The sequence below is a fragment of the Montipora capricornis genome, chromosome 13, assembly GCF_036669925.1.
Source record: "Montipora capricornis isolate CH-2021 chromosome 13, ASM3666992v2, whole genome shotgun sequence".
Lineage (NCBI taxonomy): Eukaryota > Metazoa > Cnidaria > Anthozoa > Scleractinia > Acroporidae > Montipora > Montipora capricornis.
In genome coordinates this window covers 8763616-8781115 of record NC_090895.1, presented here as the reverse complement: position 1 = coordinate 8781115, position 17500 = coordinate 8763616, and the positions used below count along the sequence as shown (strand labels likewise).

Genomic DNA, 17500 nt, shown 5'->3' with positions numbered 1-17500 from the left:
ATGCCACTGACAAACATCAGAAGGACAGATGAAGGGGGATACAGATGCTCTGCTTCTAATGGTGTTGGAAACCTAGCTACAAGAGATGTCTTCATCACTGTATACTGTAAGTGCCTAGTATAACCAACTTTTACTAATTGTAATTACTGCCATGTTACACAAGATAGATTTTTTGCAGCAACAATGGGCTTTACCTTGTAGGAAAGGTTAAGTGAAGTAATTTTCTTGAGGAAAGCCGGCCCCGTCTTTGAGTGGACTTGTGGAAATGTAATTTTTTCGATCTCTCTTTAGACAATTGAGTCAGTGTTGTCCCCTCACCTACTTTTCCCAAAGATTGTATGAAAAGATCTTATTTTAAATATGATTTTGAGCAATAACTAGAATGAATGCTGTGCTGATGTCACAACTAGCAGAAGAAACAGTTTAGTTTCAATTGCGAGAGTGGATTATAAATATTAATGCCACCCACCATCGTACAAGTGTATTCTTGATTGAACCAAACAATGGAGGCTGGTTAATGGCTGTAGACAATTACAGATCAGGGTTGGAAGTAATATATTTACAAAGACAAGCCCATTGGTGAGAATTCTCCCTGTTTGTTACCTTTTAACAAGTGAACAACCTTTGCTTTCCATATGACTTATTGTGCATTGAAATTGAACTCTTGCTGTTAGAAAGTAAATGTATAGGGGGCTCTTGATTAGGAGCGAACAACTCCAATACAAAGTCTAGGAAGGGCATTTTTACTCGATCTATTTTTAGACTGCTCTTTCCGCAAAATAAAAAAACAAACAAACAAACAAACAAAAAAACAAACAAAGGCAGTTTTGGTTCATTGGCGCCATGACGTGAAGTTAGTTTGTTGTAACAGGCTCCTATGGAAGTCTCGGGACACTAAGTAAATCGGTCTGTGGAAACGCCGTGACCGGACTATAGGGCTGTTGTTCGCACTTAATCATGGGCTCCTGTATGCGCCTAAGGATTTTAATTCACAATATTGCATGGTTACTATAACTACACAACTTGATCATATGATCTTTCATTAAAGGAATAAGGCCAAGTCGCAGGCCATTACTGCAATACCAAGTGTAAGAACCGTGACATTGGTGGTATTGCAGAGATGTATCCAGCTTTTGAAGTTTGGGGGTCCTCTGGACCCCTTCTTGAAAAATTTTGGGGTCCATTGCAAAATTTTGGGAGTCCAGGTTATTTATATTCAAGAATTGATATTTGATCTGTTGCCCGTTAATTGCTGCTGCAGTACACTTTCAGATTTCTAATTGTTATACAGAAGATAATGTATAGATCGATACACTATCTAATAAACCAAGGTGTCTTCCTTTGTACTTTTGCCATGTCATTTTTATCATGTCCCTTGAGAACACTATAATTATTAACCCGTCACAAGTGGAATCAACTATACAATATGCAAATCACCAATCACGTGAGCCGTATAGAAATCCAAATTACTACATTCCTTCCCTCTAAATCACAATTTATGGGTCCATTGAAAAACTGATAAGTTAATTCAAAGTTCAGCCTCAACAGAAGTACACCATTTTTATTCAATTCCATTTAGGAATCCTTCGTTGAAAAGTGTTCCTTTAGTTTTGACTCAACTGAAAGGTCAGCAAACATATTAATCTTTTAGATAACCAGGCCCAGCCCATTTCCGCTTTGGGCATGACCTCTGAGGACTGGTCTGAACAGGTTTCTAAACAGAGACTCCTGATGATGACTTGACTTTTCCCGAAACGGACCTCCCGGCCAATGAATAAAATATATTTATGGTGTCCAAATTCAATGCACTGTGATGATTTTTCACTTATTGATTACAACTTCTTCATCAGTTTCAAAGTGTTTAAAGTTATACGAAACTCTTTTGGTTAATTCCATTTTTTTTTTTTTCTCCAGATCAACCAAGCATAACCTCAGTAACTCCCTTAACAAAACAATCTTGGATTGGACAGAACGTCCTATTATCATGTGTGGCAGATGGTTCTCCTACCCCATCGATCACATGGAAAAAACCAGACGGAAGTGAGCTAAGAAAAGTAACATCCACAGAGAAAAAAGCGGAGACACAGATGAAGGCTTATCAAGATTTTGGAAATTATACTTGTGAAGCCAGAAACGTAGTTGGTGCTGCTGCTCCACGCTTGGTGCAACTGAACCAAATAAGTAAGCAATTAGAAAAATACACACATAAGGTCACTTAAAGCATTTCCAGTATTTTTTACGCAATTTAAAATGATATATTTTTTTTTACGCAATTTAAAATGTGATGCTACTTAAGCAACTTCCTCTTGCAGACTTGTTCCCAGCTGTTTCATGTTGATTGGACTTAAGCTGAATTATTTGCTCTGCTGAAAAATGAGTTTTGAGGACTCTCTTCCAAACCACAGTTTGCCCATTGCTAGATTCAAGAAAATCATCGCAATGTATTTTTTTTATTACCCCAGAGATTAGTCCGCCATAAATAGGTGCACATATTTCAGAACAATGGGGTCAGCCATTAGTTGTGCCCTTCTTTCTGAAAAGTCTGGGAGTCCATCCATTTAGAGATGATTATGCAGAGGGCAGGAAAAATATGTTGCAGTGGCTAGACTATTCCACACTGGAGCATCTGTAAACTCTTATTAAATGCAACAAGGAGTTTATTCTGGACAAGTGAACGCTCTTAGTGTTCTCTATAGTGATATTCTGTTTATTATTATATATATATATTTTTTTTTTGTTAAAGAGGCACCAGGATCTCTGAGCCTCACGACAAATGACAACGATATCCGTGCGTCTTCATTGGCAATAAAATGGACTGCACCAGTTGATGATGGGGGAAGTGCTATTACAGGGTACAAGTTGATTATACTACATGATGACAATGTCATTCTGAACGAGACCACAAGTGCTGGCTTTAGGCAATACCTTGTTGGCGGTCTTAACAGAAGCACAACTTATACTCTGATGGTGTCGGCGATGAATAGGGTGTTTGAAGGAGCTGCAAGTGAAAAGAAAGCGACGACCAAGTACAAAGGTAATTCCGAAGGACTATTTTGACCAGGTGATTTCATTGCTGAAAGCAAACGAAAGTGGAGAGCATGTTTCAAAATGTGTTGAAACATACAAACAGAGTTTCTTTTTTGTTTTTTTCGGAAATGTAGAAGAATACCTACTTAAACACCGCGTTTAACAACAGTTGTTCTTAGTTCCTATCTGTGTACCCAATTAGTTTCTCTACATACTTCTTGGCTTCAGTCGCTCCAAGATTTTTGTCAGTATGTGCCCAAGTTTGGTTGAACAAATATTGCATAAATAACAAAACACATTAAATTGCCCTTACAAAACAACACAGTACAATACATATTTAACTGACCACTCCCCATAGGGGCTTTTCATGGTTAAAGACTCTCTGTCGAACGGCATGCTTTGCGCGCGTTTGTTTATGTTTTTTATCCTGCTTAATGTAGCCACCCGGGGGAAGATAAACGATAATTGTGTCCTTTCCTACTAGCGAACAAAGAAGACGTTGGCTTGCAGAATAGAGATGAATGTTTCCAATAAACAAAGCAAACCGCTTCTCTAACACTGATCAAAGATAATCGTACAACTCTTCCCCCTATCAGTCAACCTTTGCGCGTGTCTTTCTATTTTTAGAACGAAACGAGTTCGTCGGCCCTGCACGCACTGTTTAAAAGAGTCAATTAGAATAAAGTCAGTGTATAACAAAGAAAAAAATAGCAAAAACATTGTATGCAAATTGTGCAAATTGATGTAAATGTGAGTCTTCTGCAGAAAGGTTAGATCTGAAAATCGAAAGATACGCGCAAAGGTTGACTCAAGGATATGGTGCACATGGAGGCTGGGCTCCTGATAAAGCACTTCTTTGGGGTGCCTTCGATTGGTCGTATTCCGGTATAGGAATACATGGAATAGAAGTTTAAAACCCTTCGTTTCTATGAAGATTCACATTAGAATTGACAAACACTTGCTAAAATGGTATATCAAACACATCTTTATTATCCTTGTTGCTGCAAAACACCAGACATACCTTTAAAACTCATCATTCCACGTATTCTTATTCTGGAATAGGGTCAATCGAATGCAGCTTTATTGATTTTTCGTTCTTGTAAAAGGGCTGCACGTTTGTTTTTATAGCAATATGAAAATGAAATACTATTATTTAGTTTGATACGATACAATTTGTGGCAAATCAGTTATTCATAAAGTCTCTGCTACAACCGTTGCAATCAATACCAGGAACGTTAACGTTTGACCCCAACAGAAGCTTTATAAGACACAAAATCATTTCAACCATAGGTGGTCTAATACAATAATATCAAGATTTTTAGGACAGCTAAAATCAGGAAATTCTGCAATTTAGTTTCTATCAAGTGGCACTTTCTGCAATTTGACATCATTCTTGTGGTATTCTATAAGGTACTTGTGTCAATGCAATGCTTGTACGCCATCTTTGGAACTGCATAATGGTGTACGACTGCTGGCCTTGTACAAAACGGGGTGTTCAATGGAGAGACTGGGCATACATTCAGATCGCAAAAAAATGCTTTAGAAAAGCAATTTATTTTTTTCCCTTCTTTTCAGAGTTTCATGATAAATCGGGAGAACCTGGTAATAGTTTTAAATATGGTTTTTAAAAGAGCACCAAGATATTTACGCTAGATGAGTTCAGTTCAGCACTTTATTATGTTGATAGATGGTGGTAAACTCTTACGGTCGTGATATTTTCACAGAAATACAAGGCTTATTACCAGGGAGGTTTCCTTTAGACAGTCATCAGCATTCTTTCTTAACATCAACCCGTAATATTCTTATTCTTTAAAGGAAGTATGCTTGCCATTGTTTAAGGCTCTTGTGTGTGCGTATGTTTTTAATTTCTGTTTATTTTCAAGGAGCCCCAGCCACCGTGGAAATTGTAGGTTTGCCTCCTGAAACAAAGAACGTTAGCGTAATAATAAAGTGGAAGGAATCGGAAAGCAATGGAGCACCCATCACACAGTACACAGTCTATCAACGCATTGTAAATAAAAATAATACAGTAGGAGAGTGGAACAAAATAGGAGTAATCAAGGACCTATCACGACGTCAAGTAATTGTGGAATTAAAGAGGAACAAGGTGTATGAGTTTGCTGTGACTGCCACAAACAAATATGGAGATAGTTTGCACGATGGAAAAAAGCTTGTTGTATTGGGAGGTAGGTAAAATTCGCAATATATTTGCGCGGTGTTTTTACGTATTGGACCTACCTTTTTTCAAATTAAAGCAAAGTGACTATACGCTCTTGCAATGCGAAGCTCTTTTGCACTGTTTATGAAGTCAGAAAATGGTAGCCTTTTTGAAACAAAAATGCTCTTGAAAGGATTCACTTTTTAGGATTGCCCTCTTAATAATAATAATAATAATAATAATAATAACAATAACAATAACAATAACAATAACAATAACAATAACAATAACAATAACAATAACAATGATTATAATAATAAGAATAATAATAATAATAAATATAATAATAATAATAATAATAATAATAATAATAATAATAATAATAATAATAATAATAATGCAGCCTTGAAAATCCTTTTCTTCGAGTTCCTGAAAAACTTAGATCTTATCCAGTGTATCCCCCCTTGGTACTCTCCAGTCTCACCTAAACCCGAGTACAAGAATGACCGAGCGTGCGCGTACTGGGATGTCCCAGTATTTGCTGAAAATACGGAAGTCAGGGCTAACAGAATTGATGCGAGAATTGTGGACAGAAAGGAGAAGAAGGTGATCCTTATTGAGATGAGCTGCCCTTGGGTTTCCAACAGAGAACAGAAGGAACAGGAGAAAACTGACAAGTATGCGCCGTTGAGATGGGAGATGCGCCAACAGTTCCCCGGCCACACTATCACACAGTTTAATGTGATAGTTGATGCTAGCGTTGTAGGTTTTGCGATATCAATCGGTCGCTTTGTACCCGTGTTGTTAGCTCTCTGCCGTGTGCGCTAGCGGTACGCTTACTACTTCAGAATACTCAAAGTTGATGGCACAAGAATCAGTTGGATATAAATTTAAACGGTCTTCACGAAATTTAAATTTTTTGTACGGCACAGTATCTTGTAACTTTCCGACCTGAATTTACTTTCAAGTTTGTTTTAGGTTTGGATAGAGGGAACCAGGTTTTGTTTAATATGCAGAAGGCAGTTTTATCGTACACCCTAAACATAGCAAGGTCATTCAAGGTTTCGACGAGTTATTAAGGAATATAAACTCTTGTTCCTTTCTCAAATGTTGGTTCGTTAGTTATTATCAATTGGTTTGTAAATAGGTTTAACAGTAGGGATTGTTACACAATAGTGCCTTTTCCTACTTATATTTGTAAGCATACTTACGTACTACATACTGCATAATAATAATAAATATAATAATAGTAATAATAATAATAATAATAATAATATTAATAACAATCATGACAATAATAATACCAGTGACTTGGATGAGGTAAAGGCATGTTATGAATGGGACCGTAAACAGTACAAGATCAGTCATCTATTGTTCATGGGTTAGGGTTAGGGTTAGGAATCTTATGTGTTCAGCGAGGATATCGGGATGGAATTTGGATTGAAGAAGTGTGGTGTAATGGCTCTCAAGAGAGGGAATGTGGGGAAGAAGAATGGTATAACCCTTCCAGATGGGCACGCAAAGAAACAAATAGACGAGTATGGATACAGATATTTGGGGATTCTAGAATTATACAGTGTAAAAGAAGGGGAGATGAAGATTCAGCGTAAGAAGGAATATAAGAGGAGACTGAAGATTGTGCTGAAGAAGTGAAAATTGAATGGCAAGAGGTCGAGACAGCAGAAAGCAAATCGTTATCTTTAAGAAAATTACGACATTTTTTAATGTCCAAGACATGTTTCGCTTTCGATGTTATGAACATCATCGTCAGTTACAGAATATTTGAAAAACCGTTAGGACTATATAACAACTAGGCGACAAGAATTACATATTTGAGTGAATGGCAAGAATAAGATCCAAGCAATTAACACGTGGGCTGTGCGGTCATGAGATATGGAGCTGGTATCATCAAATGGACAGACAATGAGTTGAGAACTGTGGACAGAAAGACAAGACAGATCCTGACCAAGTATGGAGCATTTCATCTCAAGAGTGATGTTGACAGGTTGAATCTGGCGAGGGCGAAAGATAGGCAGGCATTAATCAGCTGCGAAGTGACGAAACTATATTGGGATAGTATGTGAAGAATTCGAAGGAGGATCTATTTGGAGGCGTCAAAGCCACTAAAGCCACGAAAAAAGTGTAGAAAGTAAGGAATTCAAGTAGGCGTGGCATGAGGAGAAGTTAAGGAATTGGAAGGGGAAGAATATGTACGGCCAGTATTTGAGAGACGTGCTAGACACGACAGATGTTGTGGAAACATGATAATAGTTGAGAAAGGCGGATTTGAAAGTGTAGACTGAGGCCCTATTATGTACTGCGCATGAGCACGCTATTTGGACTAACGGCGTTAAACATCATAAGACGGCGGAGTTCCCCTTGTGTCTGTTGCGTGGTGAGAACGTTGAGAATGTCGATCACGTTGTGAGCGGGTGTAACGTTAGGTCAGACGAAATAAAAAAGAAGACATGACGATGTTGCGAAGGCGGTCCACTGGAAACTGTGTGAGAAATATGGATTAGAGCAGAGCAAAAAGCGGTCTGAGCACACACCCGAGAGTGTAGTGGAGAATGACAGAATCAAGATCTTGTGGGATGTCAGCATCCAATGTGACCATCTTATTGAAGCAAGAAGGCCTGAAATTGTAATCATTGATAAGGAAGACAAGAACTTATTTGTTGTTGTTGCTATCCCCTGGAGATTCAAGAATTAGTGAAAAAAGAAGGTGAAAAGGGTGAAAAATACAAAGACCTAAAGAGAGAAATTATGAGGATATGGAATTGGAGAAAGTGCTCAGGTAATACCTATGATTGTTGGCGCCCTAGGTGGAGTAACAACAAAGTTAGGCGACTGGGTTGGGAAACTGGGCGTTACACTCCAAAAAACATTCCTAAAAAATAGGCAAGGAGTGCGTAAAGTTGACAGTCCCTCGAACAGTCCCGCGAAACTCGATTATCGATCCTCCATTCTCGAAAATTTCGCGGATCGAGGCTCGAGTCGAGTTTCGAGACCCGCGAGGGCTGTCGAGGAATTTTCCAGAGAATGATGGTAGGCTCTCGAGTGCATAAAACAAAGAAGTTTTCTCTAGATTACAAATGAAATTTTCCACGCGTCTATTCCTGTTTATTTCACGGATCTTTCTTACTGTTGGTTTCCATTATTTTTCGCGTTCGTCAGAAACTCTTGCAAAGCATGTAGATTTCTTTGTTCAATTCCTTTTGAATTATTTCGCGTGCTTGAAAAAATAAAAGAAAATAAATTAGCTAGCGTTGTAGGTTTTGCGATATCAATCGGTCGCTTTGTACCCGTGTTGTTAGCTCTCTGCCGTGTGCGCTAGCGGTACGCTTACTACTTCAGAATACTCAAAGTTGATGGCACAAGAATCAGTTGGATATAAATTTAAACGGTCTTCACGAAATTTAAATTTTTTGTACGGCACAGTATCTTGTAACTTTCCGACCTGAATTTACTTTCAAGTTTGTTTTTATTTAGCATGTTCGGTTGAGGACGCCGCTGCCGCCAGTTGCAGTTTACCGAAGATCATTTTCAGTGTTATGAAAGTGTTTCCTAGAATCTTTTAGCGTCCGGATTAGGGCTGTTTATCAAAAGTATCCCGGTAATTCAGCAGTTATAAACACTCAAATCAAGAAAGCATGAGCGGTGATTTAAAAAAAGTGCGTACAGTAAAAGGGATCGTGAAAAATATTTCGATGCTGTATGCTGTATGCATGTCAAAAGCTTTTGTCTAACGCTATTGTTTCGCTGTCGAAAAGTTTTTTTTTTCACCTCGAGATCTCTAATCGAGACCATGGAAAAAAAATTCGAGAATCTCGAAACTCGGTCCTCGATCCTCGATCCTTTAATCTAGAAACTCGAGCCTCAAAACTCGATCCTCGATTCTCGAAAACATCGAGGATCGCCTTGTGAGCCTGCTTTATAAAAACAAATGTTGATGTAAAATTAAAAAAATGTTGATATACAGTTTGAAGGAAGAGCAGAAGGAAGTTTTCAGGAAGTGTCGATACACAATGAAATATTTTGCTATCAGCAACAAAATTTGCCACATAAAAACAACATAAATTTTCAACCGCGGATGTAAAAAGTTACCATCAGCGAAAAACAATTTGGGAGATTTTTGCTACGTTCATTTTTCTATTGTACTTTTGGCTGCACAAGGAAATCGCAAAATCGAAAGTGACGTCGATTTCAGCGGCCGCTATGATCAAGTTATCTAGCTAGCGTGTTTACTAAGAACTGGTGAAAAAAAGGATACATCTGTGTCAAAATGAAGTTTTATAAAGTTTGACAGGAAATGTGCAAATTAAACACAAAGATCACAATCGCCCAACTCTTGAGGTTGAATATTGTTTCTGCAAAGTCAAAAGTTCAGTCACCTAGACGAGGTTATTTATCACCAATTAATTCCATCGTTTTGGAAATAGCAGCTGCCTTATTGTTCATCAGCGTTACAAATTTTTGCCAATGTTGGAACTAATTTCTTGAAACTCAAGTACGCTTCCAACAGACCTGTTTATTTTCATGAGTTGTGCACGCGCTGCGGGTCTATTGTCACCACGGACTTACACTTTTACACTGTTACAACCCGGTGACATAGTGTATACTAAACTTACAGTGCACTACCACAAAAAGACTGCTCTATTAGGAACAGCAAGGATTTTGAGAAAGGTGCTTAATACATAATCTAAGGAAAAGAAATCGTGTGGAACCCTTGAAATTTTGTACATATTAGAGTTTGCTTATCTGATTCTGGTTAAGGCCTGATAATATTAATAGTAGCTTACAATGATCTGACTTAGAAGATATAAAAGCATGTATCAGAATCTCATAATGTTTGCAGGAAATACCTATGAAAAATGATGCGCAGGTGGTAAAATGCAGATTTACTCACGTTCTTTATTTTTTTGTCCATTGCTAACACCATAAAGACAAAAAAACCAATGTTCTTCACCGACTCTGATGGCTGAATTACATCTGATCCAGCAAGGATGGAATCTAGAGAAGGTGATGGGTGGTGGCGGGCATTGAACATATAAGGCCCTCAGTTTTGCAGTTGTCAAGTTTCAACTTTTTGGTAGTCATCCATTGAGTGATATCTTGAATGCATAATTATTTCAAGACGCGATTTGGAATTGGGTAGTTCTCTGGAGTTGTGACGTCGTCAGCATAAAAATGAAATATCATGTCGTGACACCTAATAATAATAAAAACCTGCTGACTAAGACACAGTTTTAATTTTTACTTGGCTGCACTCAAAAGGGGGCCTTTCTTTTTTAGTATCTCGTGCGTTTAATGCTCATTATGCCTTGTACATGATGACGTCATATGCTCAAAATTCAAAAAATTATTCACATCATTTGCGCATGCCATACTGTTCGCACGTGGGCTTTCTCTACAATTTTTTTGTCCTTTGGGATTTAGCTTATGCTAAAATTTATACCTTTGATTTTCGAATTCGAAGCTTGGTGGTGAAATTAGCTAGTCAGAAGTCATCAAGAATAAGGGCAATTCAAATTTGGAACGCCAATGAAAAAGCATTGGACGGTGAACCGCAAAGCAACGAAGTACATTGCTTTTGGACCAACAAGTTATAAATGAGAATGGCATGAAAACTACAACAGAACATTGGAAATCGAGGACCTCGCAAGGTGACAAGTCGCGTTAATATTAATAGTGTATGATTTTTTAATATTTTATTATTTTTAGTTTTTTGGTGACGGTCACGTAGCAAGCATTAAGATAGTTTGCGGAGAGGGAAAGAATACCGGAAAACTTGTGGCTTTGGAATATAGGTGACACGGTGCAATGTTTCGGTTTTTCTTGTACCCAGCTAAGTTTAAGTCAAACTCGTTCCCAGGGTCTCTCTTCTCTGCCTGCTTGTTCGTTTTCGTTTCTCTTTCTAATGTTTAACAAAGTGATTCCTAAGCTTGTACAGCGAGTAGACAACATTGGCTTATTTCTGTATCAACAGCTTCGTGTATTAGAATTGTCGTTGTCAAGATATTTGTACAACTGCACGCAGCAAACAGTAGTGTTTAATTTGTAACGAATCGTGAAGTATACCCGGGCGTAGTGTTTGGTGTATTGCTTTATTATAGTGTATGTTCTATAGAAGCAAATTCAGCTTTTTTTTTGTGAACGTCAACGTCCACCCAACATCAAGGGTGTTATCCGTCAAAAAAGGTTAAACGCTTTGTGAGAATTCATCTCTTGTGGGAATAGAACATCACCTCTTTGAGCTTTTAATTGATTTTAATCTTACATTGTAAGGTAAAGATTGGTTATTTTAAAACACGGTTGTCAAACGCGTACGCCTTCGCCCAGTGGAAAAGTGTTTTTTGCCTGAGTACCACGTGACCTGCCTGAACCAGGGTCTTTCTTCTCAACGACAAAGGCGGCAGAGAAGACCCTGGGAACGAGGTTGCGATTTATTTTTTATTATTTATTATTTTTTTTTTTTAATGTGATACCACCAACAAAGTCTGTCAGTTCTTAGATACCAACCCTCTGCATGGATTTTCTCACAGGCACGTTTCCACTAGTTTTAAACACAAATCCGCCTGAGGAAATCACGTTAGAAAAATTATGAATTTTCTGACGTCCTGTTCGAGCTCTTGTGTATTGGATTATTCAAGTTGATTAAATCTTACAGCTGGGACATTACAACGAGAAACAGAAAGCATTGTCGCTCCTTCCAAAAGCGTTTAATTCCCGGGTTGTCAGTCATATGTAGCGGCTAACTAACTGAAGGGTACTTTGGAATTTGAGGTACTCCACCGCTCGATAATTACACCAATGTGGAAATTTATGATGGGGGTGAATAGGGTTACGTACCAACAAGGATACTCAACTTAACAATACGGGGACGTTTGATGAGGTGCAGGCTACGTCTTGATGGTTGGGTTAACTATTTGTTCTTTTCATTTTCATGCTAGTTATGAACAGCTTCTTGAGATCCAGCTTATTCTTCTAAGCCAAGATAAGATTATGCTTATTTGTTTTTCTTCTTTCGGGTAAGTTTGTGTACTTTAATCGACAGGTGTTCCAGAACCTGTAACTATTGTCAAAGATGAGATAGATAGTAACAAAATTACCCTTAGTTGGAACAAACCAGAAGAGAATGGAGCGGACATCACCCAATACACCATCTACAAAAGAATTGCAAGTGACAAGAAGTGGACAAACGTTGGAGAAGTAAAGGACATCTCTAATCGTGTGTTCGTTGTCAAAGTGGAAGATAAAAAAAAGCATGAATTGGTTGTTACCGCATCAAACAAATACGGCGAGAGTGTGGTAACTACAGAAAACATCAAGATAGTGCAGATGCCATATGGTGGAGGTGAGGAAAACTGTTAAAAGAAACATTTTCCTTTAGAAGGTGTAACTGTATTGAAAAAAAATCTCTAATTTAAAGACAAAGATAGGCATAAGGCGTTGACTTTTTGAAGGTGCTCCTCTCCTGAAATTTGCCAGGGAAGACGTAAACTCAGCTTGTTTAACATCGGTAGTCCCTTCAGCTACGAGGATGGTATCAATGGAAGTCTCCCTCCCTCTGTTAGTGCTCCATTTTACGGTGCTTAAAGCTATAGCTGTACGTATCAGAGAAAAGTCCAAACAGACGTTTGAGTCACCGAGGATCGAACTTGGGTTCGACAGGCCGCGCACTAGCCAACTGTGCTACGCCTGCTCCTCGAAGGAGGACTTGCCGTCCGGTCCGTCAAACACTGGGACTAACTAAGATCATGCTCTTATTCCATTAGCAACTCCAAGACCTCTGGAAAGTCAGAAAGGTACGTCCGCTTTTGAGATATAAACCAAAGGTAAATCATTGCTTAATTCCGAGCGTACGGTTCCTCATAAAACTGGATAGTAAGTGTAAGATTGAACTGTGCTCAATAACTCTTATTCATTTAACGTACAAAATCATCTGATCATCTTAATAAGTAAAGGAAACATCAACGATGAAAAGCCAAAAAATTCTCTGAAAAATATACACATACAAATGTTGAGCCAAGGCTAGGTGAAGATTAATAACTGCGAAACAACAGCAGTACTTGCAGGTTATTGTGCATGACTACGACCCATAACGAATTGACAAAGAAAATATGCATGCTCTTTTTCTTTTAGTTTCCTTTAGTTGATTAAATCACTCTCTCTCTCACTGCGAAGCGTGAGAAAACGAGCCTTAGGTAGACTAGTCAGCGTCTCAACGATGTTCATGAAATCGTCACGAATCGTACTGCAAGTGTATCAAAAAGATTATTTTCCTGCTCTGCGAGCATACCCGAATCCAAAAAAAAAAAAAAAAGAAGAAGAAGAAGAAGACAAAGAAACAGTTGTGCTAAATACCCATTGCTCTCAGTGGAAACTTTGTGGTCCTGCATTACAAGTCTTTTTGTGCTTTCTTTGTGTTAGGTTCTTGTTCTGTTTTGCATATTTTTTACAACTTATTCATCGTCTTTCTGGTGATCATAATTATTGTTCTCTCCCTGGTGATATGGAAAATGCGCCGTCGTCCTTGTCCAAGATGTGGAGATCTTATACCGATGGTAAGTTGTTAATGAGATCTTGCCAGAAGAAAAGATGTGTGTAAGATGAACCCTGGATTAAGAGAGTTTGATTATGGGTTCTTCAAAGTCAAAGCATTCAGTCTATTGAAGACCGTTGTAAGCTCAGCAAACTCTCTCTTTGTAGGCTTAAGGTTGCTATCCTGTTGTTCCATTATATAGTCTATTTGCTACACATCTCTCTTGAAGTAAGTTTATAATTGCGTGGATGCTTGTAGAATTAAGCTGGATGCACTGGTTCAAGGCCGCTACACTTACCACTGCCCTAACTGTTGCCCTCCTGGAATACTCGTTGCAATGGTTGTCTGTTATTTGAATCATGTTCAAAGCAAATCTTGGGGAGAAAGATGGACGATAATGGAAACAGAGGTTAGCATTGCAGTAGCCCTGAGAGATACAATTAGAGCTTTACTGTCATTTTTCGTGGATTAATTATCACCAGAATCCAGTATCTTTGCAAGTTAAAGACAACTTAGGACTTCCCAGCGATCTAAATACGAAGGAGTCTGCGAGTCAAGCTGCAGGGAGTGGATCTTACATGCCACTTCATCCGTCTGGAAGAAGCTGGGAAGTGAGTCAAGAAGATGTTCATGTTATCAAAATCATCGGTAAAGGAGCCTTTTCTCAGGTTGCCCAGGCAACAGTGAAAAATGTAAGAGAACATCAGGAGGAAACGACAGTGGCAGTAAAAATGCTGAAAGGTTGGTTTCCCCTTATCCTTGACATGTGCTTTCACTCATTTGTTGATACTGCTTTTAAAAGCGCACAATGGAAGCGGTAAACTGGCTTGATAAGGTTTATAAAGTGAGCTTGCTTTGAGACATTGATCAAAGGATATCAGCACTATATATGTAAAAGTACATGTCTTTTACTGCTGGCCATGCAGTTTCTCGCTAAATTAATAAAAAAAATGGCGTTAATAACTACAAGCCTCCATAAGTAAACTTGATCCTCGCGTAACATCATTTGTTCTGTTCCACAATTGGATTATTTTGCTCTTAGCTAAAACAATTCAAAGTATTTACACTTCAACGATTATCTGTTGTAGTACTACTTTAGCAGTCCCGAGTCAACTGCCATCAAGAACTTCTATTTTTTACTTCCTAGTCAATGCTCCTCCGTCAGATAGAAAGGATCTGTTGTCAGAATTGGAGCTGATGAAAAAAATGAAACCTCATCCTCATGTTATCAAGCTCATCGGATGCGTCACTGAAAGCGGTAAAACTGACGTCTTCATAATTTGTTGTGCTTGAGTCAAGTTTATGAAGAAGTTAGTTTCTTTTTGCAACGTGGATCAGTTTTATTCTTCATGGTGTAAAAAGTGACTAATTTGAATTGGGAATTTTGTTAAGAGAGTGTTGAAAGAAGCTAGTAATTCCTAGGATGAATATGAACACACCATATTTCAGGAACCTTGTTTTCCACAGAACCACTGATGGTCTTGATCGAGTATGTTCCATTTGGAGACCTCTTGGGATACCTAAGAAAGAGCCGAGGACTGAACGACACTTACTATAAGGACCCGGATGTACAACCGGAGACCAATCTGACTTCGGAACAGCTGATAAAATTCGCTTGGCAGGTTGCTGATGGGATGTGTTACTTGTGTTCGAAAAAGGTTTGCTCACCAAGGGAAGATCGCCATCAGTCCGCATCCATCAATAGGAAATAAATGTTTAGAATGCCATGAAAATACATTTGCAGGATATTCATTATTACATTGATACTGTAAGTGAAACGGAACTGCAACCAGGCTGACAATGAGACATATAACTGAGCTATGGAAGTTCAGTTTAGTTTAGACAGCTGTGAATGTAACTTAAGAGGTTACAGGTCTTTGAATTGCATCCGTTTATGCTGCCTTCATGATGCTCCAATTCAGAGTAGGATCAAACTATGGCTGTTGTGAAACATGCCCGTGCACGTAAATTAACACGAATTTAATTGAAAAGAATGTTTGGGTGGGTGATTGAAGCTAAAGGTTTCCCTTCGGACGCCAGGGGTGCAATTTCTACTCTTATTACTTACTAGTGGATTTTTCTTCGGTGTTAAAATAGAACAACTTGATTATCTCCTACCGGTTAGCGTTTTCTAATGTCGTGTGTGATATAAAAATCTTTCTTCTATTCGCTGTTGATTGATGAGACCGCATTACAGGACTCAAACTATGGTCAATTATTAGAAATTGTAAATTCATATGGATGTGTTCCCTCGATAATGAGGCCCACTTAGAATACTTTGACATTTACTGAAGATGGGACGCTTCTGATAGAGTTAATTTTGTCGTTAAATTTACTATACTTCTTAATACACATTCATACTCAATTTCTGTTAGATTGTCCATCGCGACTTGGCGGCGAGAAATGTTCTTGTTGGTGAAGGAGAGAGATGCAAGGTGACAGATTTTGGGATGGCGAGGAATGTGGGCCAGGACGATATTTATACCAAAAAAAGTCGGGTAAAGCTACAACTAAACTTTGCTTTGCGAAAATGCTTTATTTGCTACGATCAAGTACCAGATGTATTCGTTTTCTCTAAGAGTATTCTATAATTGTCTTCGTACATAGGGTCGTTTACCTGTTAAGTGGACTGCATTTGAGGCCTTGCTTTACGGAGTGTACACAACACAAAGTGATGTGTAAGTATATCCGTGTCAGTAAAAAGTTTAAATTATTTTCCTTTTGGAAGTGATTGTTGTCCATTCCCGTTTCATTTTGCAGCAGACCTAAATATCTTAAGAGTTGTCGTTACTTCTTTTCTCTAATGATTGCTCCATTTTTGAAATGCATGCTTCCTTACTTCCAGTCTCATTTCCTGAATCTTATTTGTTTCACTCCTTTTTGCAGGTGGAGTTATGGCATCCTTCTCTATGAAATTCTAACAATTGGTACGGTTCAATTTAGAAACGATTTGACCTAATTACAAAAATGTGCACACTTATAACTGAAAATAGTTCTGCAATCAATATCGCTTACTTAACTGGGCAAATTTCATGTTTTCGTATCAAGTGTTATTGAGGCTGGATCTTTATACCCATAGGTGGATCACCATACCCAGACACAAACGCCAGGCTTATTGCGGATAAAATTCAAAAAGGATACAGGATGCCAAAGCCAAGACATGTGGACAGCAAACTGTAAAATACTTACTTCTCAATTGTGATATTGAGTAATAAGTAGATGAGTTAATGCTTGCATAAACAACCTCCCAATAGTGAAGTAAGAACCTTTTAATTTTAGGTATGAAATCATGATGAAGTGTTGGGAAGAAGACCCAAGTGATCGACCGACATTTGAAAAGCTGAGGAGAACAATGAAGGATATGGAGAGGAATCACAAGGTAAAGAAGTCAAGGGAAAATTTGGGGAAAGGAAAGGAAAGGAAATAAAAGGAACTTTATTTAAGTGTCTAGTCTTCTAGTGCATTAATTGGGGACACTGTAAACTGAAATAAGCAAATTAACCAACTCAAACCAAACGTTGGTTTTTTAAGGAGAGGGGAAAACGGTATTACCAGCAGGAAAAAAATTCGGAGATGAGTAAAACCAATAAACTAAACCCACATATGACGCCAGTCTGGGAATTAAACCCAGGCACACTTGTGGGAAACAAGTGCTCTCACCACTATGCCAGCGCTGGAATTAATGAAGGGGGTTTCTCCTGACCTTCTGGTCTCCAGGAAAACTTGATTAATTCAAACCTACCTGCGCCGAAAAGCCTAGTCTTCCACTG

The 17500-nt window shown here is 38.4% G+C and overlaps 1 protein-coding gene across 2 annotated transcripts in view; it reads left to right on the top strand.

Moving 5' to 3' along the window:
- The window catches only part of LOC138029734 (tyrosine-protein kinase receptor Tie-1-like), a 34647-nt gene that overhangs the window by 15492 nt on the left and 1655 nt on the right, over positions 1-17500 (top strand). For both annotated transcript variants that reach the window (XM_068877501.1, XM_068877502.1), the window contains 15 exons: positions 1-106; positions 1915-2181; positions 2744-3034; positions 4911-5213; positions 12243-12542; positions 12964-12993; positions 13619-13752; positions 14213-14471; positions 14878-14988; positions 15198-15388; positions 16106-16228; positions 16338-16408; positions 16617-16657; positions 16810-16906; positions 17010-17109. The exon at positions 1-106 is cut by the window's left edge and continues 137 nt beyond it. In XM_068877501.1, coding sequence (XP_068733602.1) covers positions 1-106; positions 1915-2181; positions 2744-3034; positions 4911-5213; positions 12243-12542; positions 12964-12993; positions 13619-13752; positions 14213-14471; positions 14878-14988; positions 15198-15388; positions 16106-16228; positions 16338-16408; positions 16617-16657; positions 16810-16906; positions 17010-17109 — 2424 coding nt within the window. The remainder of the gene's footprint in view (positions 107-1914; positions 2182-2743; positions 3035-4910; positions 5214-12242; positions 12543-12963; positions 12994-13618; positions 13753-14212; positions 14472-14877; positions 14989-15197; positions 15389-16105; positions 16229-16337; positions 16409-16616; positions 16658-16809; positions 16907-17009; positions 17110-17500) is intronic.